A 20,998-nucleotide genomic window follows, 5' to 3' on the forward strand; every position below is an offset into this window, starting at 1 on the left:
TGAATTGCAATATACTACACTAACCTGTCACACAAAGCTAACGTTAGCTTAGCCTATATAGCACTACATTGGATTGGTCTTAGAAACTTTCATGCGCAAAATGTAAAAAGTAGCCCCCTCCCCGCCACCGGCATCCTTCCATTTGTCCGTATGTGGTCCCCAGTGGAAAAATTTTGGACACCCCTGCTTGACATGGCTGCATGTGACTGGCAGCCATTTTGTTTTATACACTGACTGCGTAACATCCCCTTCGCTAACGGCCTCAAAGACAAGACGAGCAGTTTTAAACCAAATGGAGCGACCAGTACCTTTTTGTCTTCTTTTTTTTTTCATCCAGATTTACCGCATCCTCCTCCTCGTCCTCCTCACTCCGAGTCCCGGTCCTGGTCCCGGCCCCGGTCCCGGTCCTGGTCCGGGTCTGCTCGCTCGTCACCAAAACATTCTCAGGGATTTCTGTCTCTTTTTTGGACAAAACAAAGCAAGACAAAAAGAGGAGGGAAGCGCTGCAGGCGGTGTAAATATGAAAGTATATGGTCAAGAAATGTATGTTAATTTATGAGAAGACTTTATACTTGAAGCTGCAGTACTTTGTGTGTGTTTGGAATGAATGATGTCGTAGAAAACATATCTATCAGGACGTGAGCGGCCAAGCAAAGTGCTAGGTGGGAAACGAGTGGCTCCACGTCCACGTCCAACTTCCCCTACGCTGTCCTTGTGGTCACACGGGAGCAGCCTTCTTCTTTCTTGCCTTGTCTTCTTAACGCTTTAAAACAAGCAAACCTTTTCTTTCAGCTTGAAAAGCTCATGTTGATGTTCTCCGTGTGTTTTTTTACATCCTTTTATTTATTAAGCTAGCTGAAGAAATGATTGTACCGTGGCATCAACATGCTCATGACCTTGAAACTGATATTTGATACACTGCTCACTTTATTTATGGAATTAAATCACTCTTTGATATAAACTACTTCATTTGGATTTTCATTCCACTTCCTTTTTGTTCTTCCTGATGCTCTACCAAGGAACCTCTTCAGTGGATTTTCTTATTCTTGTTGACAATCATGATGCCGAAACACATTGCACACGACAACTCTTAATAATAACAATAGCGACAGTCGTAGTAGCACTTGCAGTAGCTTTTATTTTTAAATCCATTTCTTTTTATAGCCGTAGCATAAAATTGAAGTATTTGCCTTAACAATAATCTTAATTCTAAATATCTTATATAATCAATGAATCATTTTCACCTGGATCAAAATGACTAATCAAAGATCCTCAATGTGACGGGAGCACTCTGCTGTTTTGAAGGACCTACTACAAACATGAGTCAAAGATTGTCTATGTGACAGGAGTGTGCTACTGTATTTAAGGACCTAGCCTCTATTTGACGAGAAGGATGTGCTGTTTGGAAGAACCTACTGCAAAATGCTAATCAAAGATCCTCTAGTGTGTAAGGCAGGACCACTCTAGTGCAAAATGGCGAGTCAAAGATCCTTTATAACAGGGGTGCTCACACTTTTTTAGCCTGTGAGTTACTTTTAAAATGACCAAGTCCCAAAGATCTACCTACTACTCTAAATATAGAAAGTATATATATTTACTATATTTATTTCATAAAATATGCGTATGTATTTATGTAGGTTATACATGTACTATATCAGGAGTGCCCGCACTTTCTCAGCATGCAAGTACAAGTCCAAATGATCTACCTCTTTCTTCATACAAAATGTAAGCAGTAAACTGTGAAATTCTATTGTAAACATTCATGATTAGTATTTCACATTCACATTTTCAGAGTTTCCAGGTCATCAAAGTAGTTGCTATCATAATTCCCTTCAATATGGAAATAAAGATCATTCCACATAACTGCTAAATAGTTGTGTACTAGTGAGTGAGTACTGGTAATATGTCAGTCACATTAGCTACGTAACGTTCATTAGCACACACACTTCATGTATTACATCCAGTTAGCATTTGCTATCAAACATTATCCATATACAAGAATGGAAAATGATGATGCAAAAGACAATGCAGCCCAAGTCAAGGCAACATATTGAAAAGGTTTCCACTAATGGGCACATTTTTAATTTCATCATGAAATAATAGTTTAAGAAGCCAACGTGTAGAAAACACTGATTTCTGTAGTAGAGTTCATGATGCCAAGCAAAGCCAGTCAACAATACACTTTTTTTCTACGTAGCTAGCCGCTACAAGTGAATAGATAACTTATAGATATAGACATCTTACTGCAGAGTTAGTTCATCCATCATCACAATCATAAAGATGAAAGTTGCATCTTCCTGTTAGCTTGAAACGCTGCGGGGGAGCGAGCGCCAATCAGGAGGGGAGCTTAATGTCAGCTGACTGATGTCATATGACAACTACAAAGTGACGTTTACGCCATCGACCCAAACTACCTTGGCGATCTACCGGTAGCTCGCCATCGATGTAATGGCCCCCCTGCTTTATACATAAGAGTTGTGGTGGTGTGCTGGTCGGATGTCCTTGATGGGTGGGATCAGGCCCAGGGTCGCCGTTAGAACACACACACAGGGGTGCACGTGCAAACATTTGTAAGCATGGGGTCGGGGCGGGCTCCCGCTTTAACAACACGAACACGGAGGAAGAGTGGCTCACCTTGACCTCTAAATGTCAGCACCAGCACTTGATGAGGAATGCGTGACTCCGCCCCTCCTGTGTGGCCTTTTGGCGTTTCGTCCTTGGAGACAAAACCAGCCGAAGTCATTGGGCCATCGTGACCCCCTCTTCCGCCTCCTCCATCCATGTCTGCCGTGCGCTGCAGCTGCAAGTAAAAGGTTGCACTTTGAAGCGGCTGCATCAACTTCCACACGTGTGGGGGCTTCAAGGAAGGAGGAGCCCCCGTGTCCCACCACAATGTGCTCCACCGCAACACCCCACCACCTGGACAGAAGATCTCAGTCAAGTTAAGCGTCAATTCACTTGATTCTTCATTTAGGTAAAAACAGCCACAAGCATTCATTGTTGATTTGATGATGCAATCAGCACTAATGACCTTGCTAATCCGTTCAAGCCAAGGTCATGGGGTTGACTAACAAGCAGAAGACTTTGTGGCTTCTAATTGTCCTCATTTTAGGTCTCAAACATGTAATGTGTGTGTGTGTGTGTGATGGGCGGTGGTCTGAGCTCTGGCAGGCCACAAAAAGGACCAGGATGAAATTAGGGCCTATTTTACTGACCACCCTGGAAATGAAATCAGCATCTTCTTGGCCTTAATGCTTTGTGGCAACGAGGCACGCGGCCCTTCGTCCTGCTCAGTGGAGCTGCAAGACCACAGTACCCACCTCCCTCCCTACAGACCCCCCCAGGCTTACTTTGGCACTTTCATATCTCCTCTTGATGCCGTTCCACCATTAAATGGAAAAAATGGGCTTCTGTTGCGTACAAAGGGATGCAACAAAAAAAACAAAAACATATGGGTCACTGGCAAGCCAAATGATATCATCCTTTCTGGCCCGGGGTTTCACATTTGGGGGGTTATGGCGTATGGTTTCATTTATGTAGAACATGATTTAGTTTCCAATCCCATACTGAAGAAAATTCAGGCTGGTATCGGCGATACTGATGCTGATACTGTGTCTGATAAATGTTCGAGTTTCAGAACATGGCATGAAGAATACAAGACCACTAATTCAATCAGTGAAATAAATTCATCATTTCCTAATGAACTAGAGGACTGCAATGTCGGGAGAAATTGCGTGTGAATGTGTGAGCTGAATGAAGGGATGAAGGGGAAAAAAGCAAAAATGAGCAGGAAAGCATCCAATGTCCCGTTCAGTGTTGAATGGGTTTAGAAATGTCTTAGTAGGAACCAACTGATAGCATTTTACGGAAAGTGACAATTTCGCATAAAACAAAAAATACTGTCATCTGCATAAGAGCTGGCCTGGTTGTGCTGAACGTGTCAGATGGTTTCATGTTGCAACGGCTTGAACTCACTGACAAATGCAGACGCTGAAAAAAATAAGTCAAATAGGAAGTAAAAAAAAATAGGAAGACGCTTGTTCAACCCCGCCTCTTCTCCAACAGAAAAAAGTGTTAAAAATACAAATAACAAATGTAAAGAAATACCATGAATAGAAAATACAATTAAATACAAAAATAAAAGAAATTCCAAATAAATAAAGAGATTCAAGATAAAATTGCAAAAACAGATCCAGAAGTTCACGAAGTGACAACAGAGAAATGAAGCAATAACAACTCATTTCTTTTCGCGCTCATTTGGCCTCCATCGTTTGTTCAAATGATGTCAGGCGCTGTCCCGCGTTCAGCTGAAATAACCATCAAGGGCGACCCTTTTTCACATCTAACATCTAACACTAACAGAATTTCCACCAAGTAGGAGTCAACATTAATAAACAGAATATTTTTGTAGTTATGACATAGAATACCTGTTTACAACCTTCTAAATATGCTTTTTAACATAATTAGAGCCCTCTAGACATGACATAACACCCCTATGGTCACCTTTACTCTCCACTTACCCAATATAGTAGACATAATAAGAGAAAATAAGACTTATTAGGCATAAATAAGATAACAGACTCAAACGTCAGCAATTCCTTGTTGTTTTTTTTCTGGACAGTGTACCTCCTGAGGTGGCTATTGCCTCGTCCATGTATTGTAATGTTGGCTTTTAATGGCTTTAGACTCCTACTAGCCAATATAGAAGATAGAATAAGAGTAAATAAGCCATGTAAGCCGTAAATTAAAGTCCAGCTGGAGCAGTGTCACAGTAAATGTGTTCCCCAGGAAACCTCAATGAGGAGTCTAGTGTCTGTCTCACCAAACACCGACACCTAGTGGCCAACGTAGAATACTACAATCACAATTACAACGCTTCTTCCGCCGTGTTTTTGTATTTTACTTCATTTGGCCAGATCATTCAGCCATTTTTATGCTTGAAAATGCTTCATTTAGGCCAAGACTAAATATAATTTGCTTAAATATTGATATTTTTTTAACTAATGAGAGGCTGTATTCAACCACCAAACAGTGATCATTTATTCATTCATTCATTTTTGGAAAAAAAAACTCAATATAGTGAGGGAGCGATAATTGAACGGTGATACTGCGAGGGATTACTGTTGCATCTTTTTCACACTTTTTTGGAGGAGAAAAATACCATTATATATTCTGGTCAGTACAGTATTTACTCAATAGAATCAAACACACAATTCATCACATAAACACTCTTATTTCTAAGCACAAGAAGAAGAAGAAGAAGAATAGGTGAACTGCCCAGTTGTTTGATTGAGTGATTTAAGGCTTGGAGGTGACGTCATTGTTGTGTTCTCCAGTGTTCTGCTGCCATCTTGTGGTCAAAAGGAGGAGGTTGAAGCAGATTATTATTGTTATTATTATGATTGTTTTCATTATGAATGACCTCGTTTTCGTTCTCTTACGGATTACGGAACCAGTGAGTACGTAAAAATCATTTAAAAACAATGAAATGAATGCGCAAATGAAGTATGTAGTGTGATGTAAATGTCAATGAAATGAAGCGTCGTTGATGCATTTGCTCTCCTACTTTGTTTCACAAGACGGCAAAATGACTTCATGAAATAAAATGCGAATTCATCTACTCCGCTATTATCATTTTGAAATCACAATATTATATTTAGGATGACATGTAAACGTAGTGCTGTCAGTCAGTGACGTTGGGTGGGCAACACCCGCGCCTGCGCACTGCCGCCCCTCCCTGCCTCTGCCTGGTGACCTGCAGTAGCAACTTGAAAGGCGCAAGATCACCGGATAGCACTGTCATTTCACACATTCACACATACATACATACGTACATACGTAAAGGACGGGGGCAAGAGTCGGGAGGGGGCGATGGCCGCCATGATCTACGGGAGGATCTTTGTGGGCATCTACGTGGAGATCAAACGGAGTGACGGTACGTACAGACGAACGGGGAGCCGGTCCGGCTGGGATGGACGAGCTAACGATGACCGCAGCTAACAAGCGGACACAACCTCCCATCCTCCTCCGAAGCATCCTCATCCTCACTGCCTCTTTTCATCTACGATCATTCATTCATTTGGAATTTTGGAGGCTTTTGGCCCCCATTAGGCCAGGGGGCTTCAACTGGCAGCCCACGGGCCAAATCTGGCTCAAGTATGACATCAGGTGGACCCGTAATGGGGGCAACTCACATTTTTGCAGCAGACTCCCAAAAACAGCAGCGCACTCTGTCATATGAGGATCTTTGGCTCGTATTTTTGCTGTTACAAACACTAGAGGAGGGGTGCCCAAGCTTTTTCCAGTGAGGGCTTCATAGATCCACCATGATGCTTTTATTTTCTATAAATGCTAAATACAAGTTCTGTATGTACACAATATACTATACTATGAACTATAGTATACTACAGTTCAGCTTTTTCTCCTTACATTGTGCATTTTTGCTCTATTCCACCCCCCCCCCCCTTTCTATTTTTATGGTTGCATTTTGTTTCTTTAATGTGCCACGGCTAAAAGAAAAAAAAAACAAGCCACACTTTGAACGTCCCTGCAATAGCGCCGTCAAATAGAGGATCTTTGGCTAGCGGTTTTGCAGCACATTCCAAAAGAACAGCAGAGTGCTTGTGTCAGATGGGGGATCTTTGATGAGTGTTTTTGCAGTATGTTCTTAACAACAGCGGAGTGCTTCTGCCAGATAGACATTCTATGATGAGCATTTTTGCGGCACATTCCAAAACACCAGTCAGACAGTCAAACGCTCTACAGTGAGAATGAGGATGTGTGATTCATGTCTATATGAGATGAGTATAGAGAACGTAGGTTCTTAAAAACAGCAGAGTGCCCGTGTCATATAGGGGATCTTTGCCTGGCATTTTTGTAATAGGTCCTTTAGAAGAACAGAGTGCTGGTGTCATATAGAAGATCTTTGATCAGGTGGTGCAGGTGCCTTTAGGATAGAATAGCCGAGCAAGGACGTCCATATTTCCCGTAGTGTGAGTGGGCTGATGTATATGATGTGACTTTTTCATTTTGAAATGTGTTTTCATCAATGTCTGTGTTGCTGGTCCTCCCTCCCCCCACCAGGACGAATCCACCAGGCGATGGTCACCTCACTGCATGAAGACAACGAGAGCGTGACGGTCGAGTGGATTGAGAACGGCGACACCAAAGGAAAGGAAGTACGTCCTCCAGATTTGAGGCGTTTTCAAGAGTGAGCCCGTGATAATCTTTGCTAATTCCTCCACCCCGCAGATTGACTTGGAGAGCATCTTTGCCCTGAACCCAGACCTAGCCCCTGAGGAGGAGGTACCACCCAGTCCAGAGGCTCCTCTTCCTCCTTCCAGTGTGGCCAAGACCAGCAAAGTGCCCAAGGTCCACTCTGTCATCTTTTGCTTAAACAATCTTTGTTGTTTGCTTGGTTTCCAAAATGTAGCTTTAAAGTGTCCCCGAATGTTTTTACAGACCCGACGAGTCACAGCCATACCCAAACCAGAGAACACCCCGCGGGAGAACCGAGGTACATCTGATTGCAAATGTGAAGCACACCATCATCACGATAACATGATGTCCTTATTGGACGGACATGTCATTATTGTATGGACATGATGTTCTTATTGGACGGACATGATGTCCTTATTGGACGGACATGTCATTATTGTATGGACATGATGTTCTTATTGGACGGACATGATGTCCGTATTTGGTTGGACATGATGTTATTATTGTTTGGACAGGATGTCCTTATTGGATGGACATGATGTCCTTATTGTTTGGACATGATGTCATTATTGGACGGACATGATGTCATTATTGGACGGACATGATGTCCTTATTGGATGGACATGATGTCCTTATTGGACGGACATGATGTCCTGATTGGACAGACATGATGTCATTATTGGACGGACATGATGTCATTGGTTGGACATGATGTCATTATTGGATGGACATGATGTCATTATTGTTTGGACATGATGTCATTATTGGATGGACATGATGTCATTGGTTGGACATGATGTCCTTATTGGACGGACATGATGTCATTGGTTGGACATGATGTCATTATTGGACGGACATGATGTCATTATTGGACGGACATGATGTCACTGGTTGGACATGATGTCATTATTGGACGGACATGAGTCATTATTGGACGGACATGATGTCATTATTGGATGGACATGATGTCATTGGTTGGACATGATGTCATTATTGGATAGACATGATGTCATTATTGGACGGACATGATGTCATTATTGGATGGACATGATGTCATTGGTTGGACATGATGTCCTTATTGGATGGACATGTCATTATTGGACGGACATGATGTCATTATTGGATGGACATGATGTCATTGGTTGGACATGATGTCATTATTGGACGGACATGATGTCATTATTGGTTGGACATGATGTCATTGGTTGGACATGATGTCATTATTGGACGGACATGATGTCATTATTGGACGGACATGATGTCATTGGTTGGACATGATGTCATTGGTTGGACATGATGTCATTATTGGACGGACATGATGTCATTATTGGACGGACATGATGTCATTGGTTGGACATGATGTCATTATTGGACGGACATGATTTCATTATTGGACGGACATGATGTCATTGGTTGGACATGATGTCATTATTGGACGGACATGTCATTATTGGACGGACATGATGTCATTGGTTGGACATGATGTCATTATTGGACGGACATGATGTCATTGGTTGGACATGATGTCATTATTGGACGGACAAGATGTCATTATTGGTTGGACATGGTGTCATTATTGGATGGACATGCTGTCCTTATTGGACGAACAGGATGTCCTCATTGGATGGACATGCTGTCGTTATTGGACGAACAAGATGTATTGGACGAACAGGATGTCCTCATTGGATGGACATGCTGTCGTTATTGGACGAACATGATGTCATTATTGGATGGACATGATGTCATTGGTTGGACATGATGTCATTGGTTGGACATGATGTCATTATTGGACGGACATGATGTCATTGGACGGACATGATGTCATTATTGGACGGACATGATGTCATTATTGGACGGACATGATGTCATTGGTTGGACATGATGTCATTATTGGACGGACATGATGTCATTATTGGACGGACATGATGTCATTGGTTGGACATGATGTCATTATTGGACGGACATGATTTCATTATTGGACGGACATGATGTCCTTATTGGACGGACATGTCATTATTGGATGGACATGATGTCATTGGTTGGACATGATGTCATTATTGGACGGACATGATGTCATTGGTTGGACATGATGTCATTATTGGACGGACAAGATGTCATTATTGGTTGGACATGGTGTCATTATTGGATGGACATGCTGTCCTTATTGGACGAACAGGATGTCCTCATTGGATGGACATGCTGTCGTTATTGGACGAACGGGATGTATTGGACGAACAGGATGTCCTCATTGGATGGACATGCTGTCGTTATTGGACGAACGGGATGTATTGGACGAACAGGATGTCCTCATTGGATGGACATGCTGTCGTTATTGGACGAACAAGATCATAAACAGGCGCTATGGATGGACGTTACTGTTAGAACATCATTTGCAAAATATCTTGGTTGTCCCTTAGATTCTTGTGTGTGTTCCCTCAGCACACACAAGTGTGGGAACCACCCGGGCCCGTCCGAGCCAGCACAGCCAGCCCACAGAGCCCCCTCCCCCGTCCATCGCCGCCCAGCCTGCGGCCAACCAATCGCTGATCCAGCAGCAGAACGGTAAGCGACACACACAAACACACAAACGCAGTGTTTCAGCAGCGACCAGTGAGGTCATGACCACAGCTGGATGGGGCCGCGTCAAAAGAGCCTTTTAGGGAAAGTGGGGACACACACACACACACACACACACACACACATGCAAGAATAAACGGGGACATACGTGCTTTTCATCATGGACACAATAGCAATCCCATTCATCGGGAAGAGTGTGTGAGTGTTTAGTGGACCTGGGATGAGGCGGGCAGGTCCGATAATGTTTGATGACCACACTGCTCTTGGTTCTGCAGCACGACGTAAGTCCAACTGCGTGAAGGAAGTGGAGAAGCTGCAGGAGAAGCGAGAGAAGCGCCGACTTCAGCAACAGGAACTTCGGGAGAAAAGAGCACAAGTCAGTGTGCGCACACACACACACACACAAATGCATGACCCAACACAGGATGTCTTTCTTGTTTCAGGAAGTGGATGTCAACTTGCCAAACTATGAGATCATGTGCATGATCCGCGACTTCCGGGCCAGTCTGGACTACAGACCTTTGACCTCCAACGATCTGGTACGATCAACGTGCACAACCAACAAACGAATAGCGTTTGCATGTATGTGAACACCTCGAGACAGAGTAACTCACAATATGATATTGCATGATATCGCAAACCATATCGATGCGATACTGGAAGGTAAAAACATCAAAGATGCATGCTGATATCTACAGTACGTAAATGGAAAAACAGTCCAGTCGCACATTAAGCATACACAACACAATAGCATGTCATGCAAAAATACTGTACACTTTTCTCTTTTAATATTTCCGCAATAATAATCTGATAACGGGCTGATATGTTCAATCCAACATAAAATGACCCAAAGGTGGTACAATTTGGAGTTCAACCTACACTTTCTGGAAAAATATGCCTCAAAAGTCAAAGACTTGAACCTTGTGAAACTTCACAGGGTTTCCCCTGCAGCTCTTTTGAAGCTGTGGTGGTGGGCTGCATGGAAGCAGCTGTGGCAGGGATTTAAAAAAAAATATATTTCAATTGACTGTCAAATAATAATGTCAACATTAGCATCCTTTTCACAGGCTTGGAGAAGAAATACATTCATTAACTTTACCTTTTTTCTCCGCCTTTTCTTCCTCTCCTTATCTGCCAAATGCCACCAGGGCAGACGGGCGACTCCAGTGCACGTTTTTCAAAACAAAGCGTAGTGAAACGTTTTTATGATTTGTTTTGATATTTTATTTCCAACTAATTGTGGTCAATATGTGCGTAAATAATAGGCTATATACAGACCCTTTCCAAAAAATTAGAATGTCATGGAAAAGTTGTTTAATTTCCATAATTCCATTTAAAAAGTTAAACTTTCATAGATTATAGATTCAGGGCCCACAATTTAAACAATTTCAAGTGTTTATTTGTTTATTTATGTAATTTGGGCTTCCAGCTCATAAAACCCACGAAAACAGGAATTCAAAAAATTAGAATACTGTGAAGAAATCACCATTTACTTCTCAGTTTTTGCAGGAAAAAAAGAAAGAAATTAGGATCACATCAAATCAATCAAAATATGGTACTTTCAAAACGATATGTCAATCTTCAATACTTGGTTGGGAATCCCTTTGCCTTAATCACTGCCTCGATGCCACGTGGCATTGAAGCAATCAGCCCGTGGCATTGCCTGGGAGTTATGGAAGCCCAGATTTCCTTGATGCTTGCTGTCAGCTCTTCTTTGTTGTTGGGTCTGGTGCCCCTCATTTTCCTCTTGAGAATACCCCATAGATTCTCAATGGGGTTTAGGTCCGCTGAGTTGGCTGGCCAGTCAAGCACTGTGATGGCATGGGCATCAAACCAGGTTTTGGTGCTTCTGGCGGTATGGGCAGGGGCCAGGTCCTGCTGGAAGATGAAATCTGCATCTCCATACAGATCCTCAGCAGAAGGAATCATGAAGTCCTCTAAAACATTCTGGTAGACTGTTGCGGTGACCTTGGATTTAAGAAAGCAGAGTTTACCAACACCTGCACCGGACATTGCACCCCAAATCATGACGGACTGTGGATATTTCACACTGGACCTCAGGCAGCTTGGGTTCTGTTCCTCACCCGTCTTCCTCCAAACCCTTGGACCTTGATTCCCAAATGAAAGGCACACTTTACTTTCATGGGAAAAGAGGACCTTGGACCACTGGCCAACAGTCCGGTCCTTCTTCTCCTTGGCCCAGTGGAGACGCTTCCTATGTTGGCTCAGGTTTAGAAGTGGCTTGACCCGAGGAACCCGACAGTGGTAGCCCATCTCCCGGATGCGTCTGAATGTGGTGGTTTTTGAAGCTGCGACTCCCGCCTCATTCCACTCTTTCTGGATCTCTGCCAGATTCTTGAATCTTCCCTTTTTGATAATCTGCTGAAGCCCACGGTCATCTCTTTTGCTGGTGCATCTTCTCCTGCCACATTTTGCCCTTCCTCTAGACTTTCCATTGATATGCTTGGACACAGCACTCTGTGAACAACCAGCCTCCTTAGCTATGAACTTTTGTGGCTTACCCATCCTATGGAGGGTATCAATGATGGTCTTCTGGCCAGTTGTCATGTCTGCAGTCTTCCCCATATTGAACCCAACTGAGACAATTGAACCAAACTGAAGCAATTTAATGACACCTGGGGAAGCCCGTGCAGGTGATTTGAGCTTAGTAGATGATTAGTGTGTGACACTCAGTTTAAAACATTCATGCCCTGCAAAATTTGGGCTGATTTCTTCACAGTATTCTAATTTTTTGAATTCCTGTTTTCGTGGGTTTAATGAGCTGGAAGCCCAAATTATGTAAAAATAAACAAATAAATACTTGAAATCGTTTAAATTGTGGGCCCTGAATCTATAATCTATGAAAGTTTAACTTTTTGAATGGAATTATGGAAATTAAACAACTTTTCCATGACATTCAAATTTTTTGGAAAGGGTCTGTATGTATCCATGCAGCACAATAGCACCGGGGTGCTCACACTCTTTCAGCCTACTTCAAGCTACTTTTGATACGGCCATGTCCCAAAGATCTACCCCGACTGTCAACATAAAGAATATATATATTTACGTTATTTTTGTACACGGTGGTCTAGTGGTTAGCATGTTGGCCACACAGTCACAGTCTGGAGATCAGGAAGACCTGGGTTCAATTCTCCGTTGGACATTTCTGTGTGGAGTTTGCATGTTCTTCTTCTTCGTTTTTCTCTGGGTACTCCGGTTTCCTCCCACATTCCAAAAAACAATATTAGCTTCATTGGAGACTCTAAATTGTCCATAGGTATGAATGTGCCCTGCCATTGGCTGGACACCAGTCCAGGGTGTACCCCGCCTGTCGCCCCAAGTCAGCTGGGATAGGCTCCAGCATGCCCCTGCCACCCTAAAGAGGAGAAGCGGCATAGAAAATGGATGGATGTACATGTCTATCAGCGGTGCACACACTTTTTCAGCATGAAAATAATTACTGTATAACATGTATAAAATCTAACCAGTAAACTTTGAAACTGCTATACTAAATACTAATGATTACACTCACAGTTTCAATGTTTCAATCTTTATCATTCAATATGACAATAAAGATAATTACACCTAATTCCTCACATAACCTGAGTAGTATGTTATGTTAGCATTTGCTATCAAACATGACAGATATAGAAGAAATGAAAATAAATGATGCAAAAGACAATGCAGCCAAAGTCAAGGCAAGATATTCAAAAGCTTTCAGCAATGGGCACATTTTCCAATTCATCGTGAAACTAACAGGCAGAAGTGTCGAAAACACACATTTCCATAGTGGAGTTCAGGACGTGAAGCAAAGCCATCAAACCATTGACTTTTTCGACATAACTAGCCGCTACAACTTTTATTATAGATTAGGCATCTTACCATTCATTTAGTTTATTCGTAATCGGAATAATAAAGATGAAAGTAGCATTATTCTTCTGTCACTGTGGACATCTGCTTACTTTGCCGTGGAGGCACAAGAGCAAATCGGGAGGGGGGGTAATGTCAGCCGACTGATGTCATATGACATCTACAAGGTGACATTTATGATGTGGGTGATGTGGGACCCACACTACACTCCCTTGGCGATCGCCACAATGGGCACCCCTGATATACAGTAGCATATACAATATATTCAAGAGTTTTATTGTCATATGCATAGTAAAACGGACAGTTATACTAAGCAATGAAATTCTTACTCTGTTCATATCCATTCATACGATGTATTACTTAACGTATTACTTAACATTGTTTTCACGTTATAAAAAAAACCCTCATTTTTAAGGTGTGGCGGCTTTTGTTTTGCCGTGGTGGCGCTCCACGATAAGTTACATGTAGTGGAAACCCTGCCTCCACGAGGGTGTTTTGCTTTTCCTTTGGCCTTTTTTGGCATTGTTTGTGTGATACAACACAGATGTATACAAGTGATGGCAAAAAGGGAAAAGGTGATGACAACCATAGAACAGGAAAGGAAGTAGGTTTTGTAAATAGGTATGTGATATCACAATATTGATATTTGTCCCACTGATCTGTTTTCTGAATGTTTCATATCTTTTCAACCCTTTTTGTTGTTTCAGATTGAGGAACATCGGATATGCGTTTGTGTACGTGCACGACCCCTCAACAAAAAAGGTACGTGGACCCTCGCGTCAGAACCTCCAGTTTGAACACAAGACTTGAAGAGCTGTCTGTCCCCATTTAGAGTTGTCTGTCAAAGATTTGGACGTGATCACCATTCCCAGTAAGGATGTGGTGATGGTACACGAGCCCAAGCAGAAAGTGGACCTGACCCGTTACCTGGAGAACCAGACGTTCCGCTTTGACTACGCCTTTGACGAGAACTCCACCAACGAAATGGTGTACAGGTTCGTAATGAGTGCAGGCATGTTCTGCAGAACCGTGATCAGCTTATAAATAATGTTGCTAAAATGCTTGCAGGTTCACCGCTCAGCCGCTGGTGGAGACCATCTTCGAGCGAGGAATGGCGACCTGCTTCGCGTACGGGCAAACAGGAAGTGGGAAAACGCACGTGAGTAACCTGAGCGCAGATCAAATTCTTTGCCGGACCGTACATGGCCCATGGGTCGCAGACTTCCCACTGATGTTCTGACTGGTGTCTTCTTGTAGACGATGGGAGGAGACTTTTCCGGGAAAAACCAAGACTGCTCCAAAGGGATCTACGCCTTGTCGGGTACTGCCTCTTATCCGCTTCCGTAATCACGACACACCCTAATTTCTTTGGAATGTTTTGTCAGCGAGAGACGTCTTTCTTATGCTGAAGAAGCCAATCTACAAGAAGCTGGACCTCCAAGTCTTTGCCACGTTTTTCGAGATCTATAGCGGGAAGGCAAGTGAAAGATGACGTTTTTCAGCAGTCCATGAAGATAACCTGGTCCCGTGTTTGTTTGTTTTGCCTCCCAAGGTGTTCGACCTGCTGAACCGTAAAGCCAAGCTGCGGGTCCTGGAGGACGGTAAGCAGCAGGTGCAGGTGGTGGGGCTGCAGGAGCGCGAGGTCAAATGCACGGAGGACGTCCTCAAGCTCATCGAAGTGGGGAACAGCTGTCGGTGCGAAGCCATCACAGTTAACCTATCAAGCATCTGGGAACAGCAGCTAAATGAGGGCTGGTCCCTTTGTCTCCCTACTTCTTCTTCAGGACGTCCGGTCAGACCTCAGCCAATGCCCACTCCTCCCGCAGCCACGCCGTCTTCCAGATCATCTTGCGGCGCCGGGGCAAGATGCACGGAAAGTTCTCCCTCATCGACCTGGCGGGCAACGAGAGGGGCGCCGACACGTCCAGCGCCGACCGCCAGACCCGTCTTGAAGGAGCTGAGATCAATAAGAGCCTACTGGCCCTCAAGGTAGGCAACACCCCCACCCCAGCGTAAAGACATCATGTTCACACACTGACTCTGCGGTTCCGTAGGAGTGCATCCGAGCGCTGGGTCGGAACAAACCTCACACTCCCTTCCGAGCCAGCAAGCTGACCCAGGTGCTCAGAGACTCCTTCATCGGGGAGAACTCTCGGACATGCATGGTAAGTTCTGGTTCTGTCTTCAAAGTCTTCATTACGGGATCAGAATGAATGATTCTGGGAATGTCGTCCCTCCTCTGCAGATAGCCACAATCTCTCCCGGGATGGCATCCTGTGAAAACACCTTGAACACGCTCCGATACGCCAACAGGTGAAGCGTTTTGGACATCAGTGATACTGAGTTTAGGACGAAACTTTCCTGTCGTCGTCCCTCTGTAACACGTGTCCTTTCCGTGCTTCCAGAGTGAAGGAATTTGGGATCAGTCCCTCCGACATTCCCTTCTCGCAGAGCGGTGGACGCGCTGAGCTTTCTCCTACTTACGAGTACAACAACTACGCAACACTTCCTGTCCTGTGTCAAGGCCACTTCTTGTCCTGTACCGTCACACGACCACTTCCTGTCTTATGCCACCTCCTTTCCCGCCTCACTGGCACTTCCGTTCTGTGTCCCAGCACTTCCTGTCCTGTCTTCTTGTCTGACCACACAGCCACTTCCTGTCATATCCTGTCTTACTGTGGCACTTCCTGTCTCACTTGGCTACTATTTCCTGTATCGTCCCACCACATTGCCACTTCCTGTCCTACCGGGTATTGCTGTTCTGTCTCACTGCTACTGTAGTTCCCGTACTGTATCACTGCTACATAGTTTCTCCCCTGCACTTCCTGTCTCATTTCAATGCTACTTCCTGTCGTGTTTCATACCACTTCGGGTCGTGTCTGACTGGTACTACTTGTGTTGCTGCTACTCCCTATCCCACCAGTCACTCTACCGCATCTTGACTCCTTTTGCTGCTACTTCCTGTATCATTTTTATCCTAGCACTTCCTGGCTAACAGCTACTACTTGTCCTGTTATGTATCATGACACTTCCTGTAGTTTCACCTTGCTGCTACTTCCTGTCCAGTGCAATAATACTGACACTTCCTGTCACTGGCACCTCGTCTCCTCTTCCTCTACTTCCTGTCCTGTGTCGCCGGTACTTTCTGTCCCACCCGATGCGGGCTAGTTTACATTTGGACGTTCACGTTTGTCCGCTTTGTTTCGGCAGGGTGAAGGAGCTGACGGTGGAGCCAGCGGCCGCCATGGACACCCACCATGAGGAACACATCAACCAGTTGGAGGTCCTGGAGGCCCAGTGGGGCGTGGGGAGTTCCCCGCAGAGAGACGACCTAAAGCTGCTCTGCGAACAGAACGTGGGTCAACAACACGGCAAGGGGTGGCAGTCCGGGTGAGGACACTTGATGTAATTCTTTGTGTTATTTTGTGGCGTGTGCAGGAGGAGGAGGTCTCCCCGCAGCTCTTCACCTTCCACGAGGCCGTCTCTCAGCTGGTGGAGATGGAGGAGCAGGTTCTGGAGGACCACAGGGCTGTCTTCCAGGTAAGTAAGAGTGAAGACACATGTGTTTGGACAAATGCAGTAAATGCTTTAAATGTCTGAAATTCCAGGAGTCCATCCGCTGCCTGGAGGACGAGAAGGTCCTGTTGGAGATGACAGAGGAGGTGGACTATGACGTGGAGTCTTACGCTACGCAGCTGGAACAGATTCTGGACCAGAAGATCGACATTCTGACTGAACTGAGAGGTAAAACCATGTTGACCGTGTTGGTCTTGCATCTCTTGAGCTGTCTTCTTTGCCCTTTCAGATAAAGTCAAGTCCTTCCGCTGTGCACTGCAGGAGGAGGAGCAAGCTAGCAAACAAATCACCCCCAAGAGGCCTCGTGCACTTTAGACACACAAACGCTGAACGCCAGTGAAACATCCAAAGGAAGGCCACAACCTCGCCTTCATGCTCACACCTGATTTCAGAGCTCAAGTTGTCCTCTTCGTCTTGTGTGCGTCGTCTTGCGTGCGTCTTCTGGCTTGCAGCCATCTTGCCCCTTTTAGCCCCCATCACACCTAACATTTTAAAGGTATTGTTTTTTTATCTAATAAGGCAAAAAAGAAAGTTAAAAAGTACTGCATTTGTCACTTTTCCATTGCAAAGTACCAGCTCTACCCTACCTGCCTCGATTTAGGGGGGGCGCTAAAACTGCAAACGGCATTGGACATATCAGTCAAAAACAAACAAATATTTTATCCCAGAGGAGACTGTGGGCCAAGGTAAGCAGGGTTAAGCTAACGTTACCATGGGGTTTTTTTGTACGGATGCTCCAATCGATAGACCACCCGTCAGTATCGGCCGATTTCCGTAGAAAACACGTGATCTGCGTTTGCCAATAAAAGCCTTTCACAGCCGATCACAAAAACAGATCGGTGTGCAGCGGCAAGTCCTACATGTCTGCTGTATCACGTAGCGCTGCCAACAAAATGACGCATCTCGTATTGAGCTTGACACAGACTACACCAATCTATGCCAGAGTGCTTGATCTCTCCCTTATCAAACTTGTTGCTGTTTGACTTTTCTTGCATGTTTGTTGACATGCTTTGCCTAGATGTCACTGGCTGCGGGCTAGCTAGCTAGCTATCTTCTGGTCTTGGGACTCCAAATGTGACTTTTTAGCACAGTGACATTTTGTTTTTAAAACAAACAAGCAATGTGGTTTGTTGGGTGTTCCTTTTTGTCCCACGGGGACGTGAATCACGTTCATGGGGTACGTACTAACTTTTTCAAGTGTCACTGAACAATTTGACTATCTTGTTGTCATGATACCAAGGGGCTATCCAACGGCAGCGGCAAAGTTTTATGATGGTTTCAGCCTCTCATCCACACGGGAATGGCGCCCTGGAATAGTATTTTTTGAAAACGGAGAGTGGGGAAATCTGACAATGCCAGCTCGCCGTTTCCGTATGGACTAACAAATCCACTTTCTTCTGTGGTTTGGTGTGTCACGTGGTTCCGTCCGCGTATCTGTTCACAGCGCCACACGTAGGTGTGCCTTGCCTTACGACATTTTCACTCAGTTATCCGTTCCCGTCTGGATGCAGGAATTTACTAATCTGGCACAGTGTGCACGCAACCTTTTTTCAGCCCGCCAAAAATAAAATCCCAAGAATGTTCCCATGTGGACAGGGCTTAATGAGGTCTTGTCCTCCAGACGCTATTTGGGTGTGCTTGTTAAATGAACATAAACACGTAGCGTGTCCAGCCTTATGAGGCTCTAAGAATATTTGTTTCTTAGTAGTTTTTTATCACAAGTGTTGAACTCATACTTGATGTCTTTATATAATGACAAATGAGTACAAAATAACATAAAGACTCTTTTTCATGGAGATGTGCTTGGTAGATAAAGTAGTGTACAGTTGAAATTAGGGATGGACCAATCCCATCTTCAGGATCGGGATCAGCTGCCGAGCCGCTGTATTTTGAAGATCGGATAATATCAGCTTCCGCCACGGGCTTGGGCCAATCCAATTGCCGTATCACGTTGGTAACTCTGGGCCACACTCCAACACAGGATGATACTGATGACCAACAAGGATCGTTACCGGATCGGATTGGAATGACCAGATAGGAAGCCAAAAAAATGTGGATCGGGACATCCCTAATTGAAATGTTGGCAGTCATCATTTTGTGTTGATTCTCTTTTCACTTAAACACCACACCATAAAAACTTATTTCTATTCTTTTCTAATATTATAGAAAAAAAGACAATTTGGCCAAAAGTTAATTTTTTTTTTTTTATGACCTATTTGTCCTTTTCAAGACAAGTCCTTGGAATTGTCTTAACGGCGGCCCTGATCAATACCACCCATCAGAAATATATTGATAAATCTACACTTAATCCATGTGATCGGTATTGGCCGATCTCACTCAAGGATGATCGGTATCGGAATAATAATAATAATAAATAAATAAAACCCTGATCGAAGCATCCCTAATTTTTGGTCATTTTTTGCCGTGTATCCTTAAATTGTCCTCCTGGACTTGCAGTCGTTTACGTCCCCTGCATGGTATCAACTCGGCCCACCTGTGCTAGAACTAGTACCTGGTCAATAATAACGAGTAGAGCCGTGACCAGTCGGTTAGGTAGTGGAAAAAGGGCGTATTTATGTATTTTTAAGTATTTATGTACGGTACGTGAGCTTTTCGAGTCACTTTTGGGCTGATTTTATAAGAAGTGTGCAGGGGAGGGACATGAAGTTTGGCTCATTTTAAAAAAGAGCTGCTGTGTTTACATTGATCCTGTCCTTCACTGATGAGCTTAGAGCTTGCATTGCATCAACTGGCCTTTGGGGGTCGCTGTAATCAAACATTTTCACACTCACACAGTCAAACAAAAATGTAATTTGCTAGAATAAAAAAACCCACTTGGTTTGAGTCGCACGTGTGTGATAAATGTGGATGACTGAATGCAGACTTTAACGCTACTCCACTGGATTTCTGGCTGATGTTGGTTTTGGTTGGGGTGGGGGTGTCAAAACAGCAAACCGCATTGAAATGCAACACACCAAACACAGAGGAGATTTTCGACAGGAGATTACTTTTTTTATTTGAGAATCTGAGGGCAGCTGCGGCAAAGCAGAGACTTAGGAGTTTAATTCTAATGTTAACATGGGGGGTTATTTTTTGTATCCTCAAAATGTGCTGGACCTGCAGTTGTTTCCATCCCCTTATATAAACTAGAACTAGTACCTGGTCAATAGTGAGTAGAGCCGTGACCATCAGGTACCAAGCAGTGGAAAAGGGGCGTATTTATGGATGCTATGTGTGACTGTGTCTTTTTTTAAAAAAATTTAAAATCAACTTTTATAGACATGACTGGCCCAATTTGATAAAAAAAAAAAGTGTGCAGGGAGAGGGAGATTAACCGTCGAGGTTCCCCAGGGCCTTTTAGGTAAATTTTTGCTCATTCTTTACTCATAATTTTGATTGTGTTACTCCATATGGAATTATTTTTTTCCCCATAAAAATCTTGAAAAATCACAAAAATGTAATTGCAAATTTGTTCATAGTTCAACCGGACATCAGGGGCAAACAGACTACCAGATACAGTATGTCTGTGTAGGCTCTCAGTTGTACAGGAGTTGTCCATCGAGGGAAAGGCTTCTTGAGACGTCATCTGTACTTCTGTGAAGAAGGTGTCGGACGTTTCGCTCCTCATCCGAAGAGCTTTGTCAGCGAACTAACAAGTGCTGGTAGCTTAGGCCTTAAATACAGTAAGAGTGGGCGGAATTGGTGTGGCAATGCCCTCCTCCTATTGGTTCCTTACACTAAGCCTGGGCGGAGTTGT

At 43.9% G+C, this 20,998-nt stretch overlaps 1 protein-coding gene across 1 annotated transcript; it reads left to right on the top strand.

The window, feature by feature from the left end:
* Positions 1–5,709: 5,709 nt before the first annotated feature.
* On the top strand, positions 5,710–20,812 carry LOC129169734 (kinesin-like protein KIF2A). Its single transcript, XM_054756420.1, has 21 exons — positions 5,710–5,935; positions 7,084–7,178; positions 7,252–7,371; positions 7,462–7,516; positions 9,658–9,780; positions 10,071–10,171; positions 10,239–10,334; positions 14,373–14,427; positions 14,498–14,660; positions 14,734–14,824; positions 14,923–14,986; positions 15,051–15,142; positions 15,218–15,360; positions 15,450–15,654; positions 15,720–15,830; positions 15,911–15,978; positions 16,071–16,151; positions 16,876–17,020; positions 17,104–17,205; positions 17,274–17,409; positions 17,471–20,812. Exons 1-21 carry the CDS (start codon positions 5,872–5,874, stop codon positions 17,554–17,556), a joined length of 2,196 nt encoding a protein of 731 aa, XP_054612395.1. The 5' UTR covers positions 5,710–5,871; the 3' UTR covers positions 17,557–20,812.
* Positions 20,813–20,998: the final 186 nt, after the last annotated feature.

Source organism: Dunckerocampus dactyliophorus, chromosome 17 (genome assembly GCF_027744805.1).
Source record: "Dunckerocampus dactyliophorus isolate RoL2022-P2 chromosome 17, RoL_Ddac_1.1, whole genome shotgun sequence".
NCBI lineage: Eukaryota > Metazoa > Chordata > Actinopteri > Syngnathiformes > Syngnathidae > Dunckerocampus > Dunckerocampus dactyliophorus.

Excerpts from the sequence above, each read along its gene's own strand:
- LOC129169734 (XM_054756420.1), top strand. The coding sequence starts at position 5,872 with ATGGCCGCCATGATCTACGGGAGGATCTTTGTGGGCATCTACGTGGAG. Across the intron at positions 5,936-7,083 it reads GGAGATCAAACGGAGTGACG|GACGAATCCACCAGGCGATG; the intron begins GTACGTACAGAC and ends TCCCCCCACCAG. Across the intron at positions 7,179-7,251 it reads GCGACACCAAAGGAAAGGAA|ATTGACTTGGAGAGCATCTT; the intron begins GTACGTCCTCCA and ends TCCACCCCGCAG.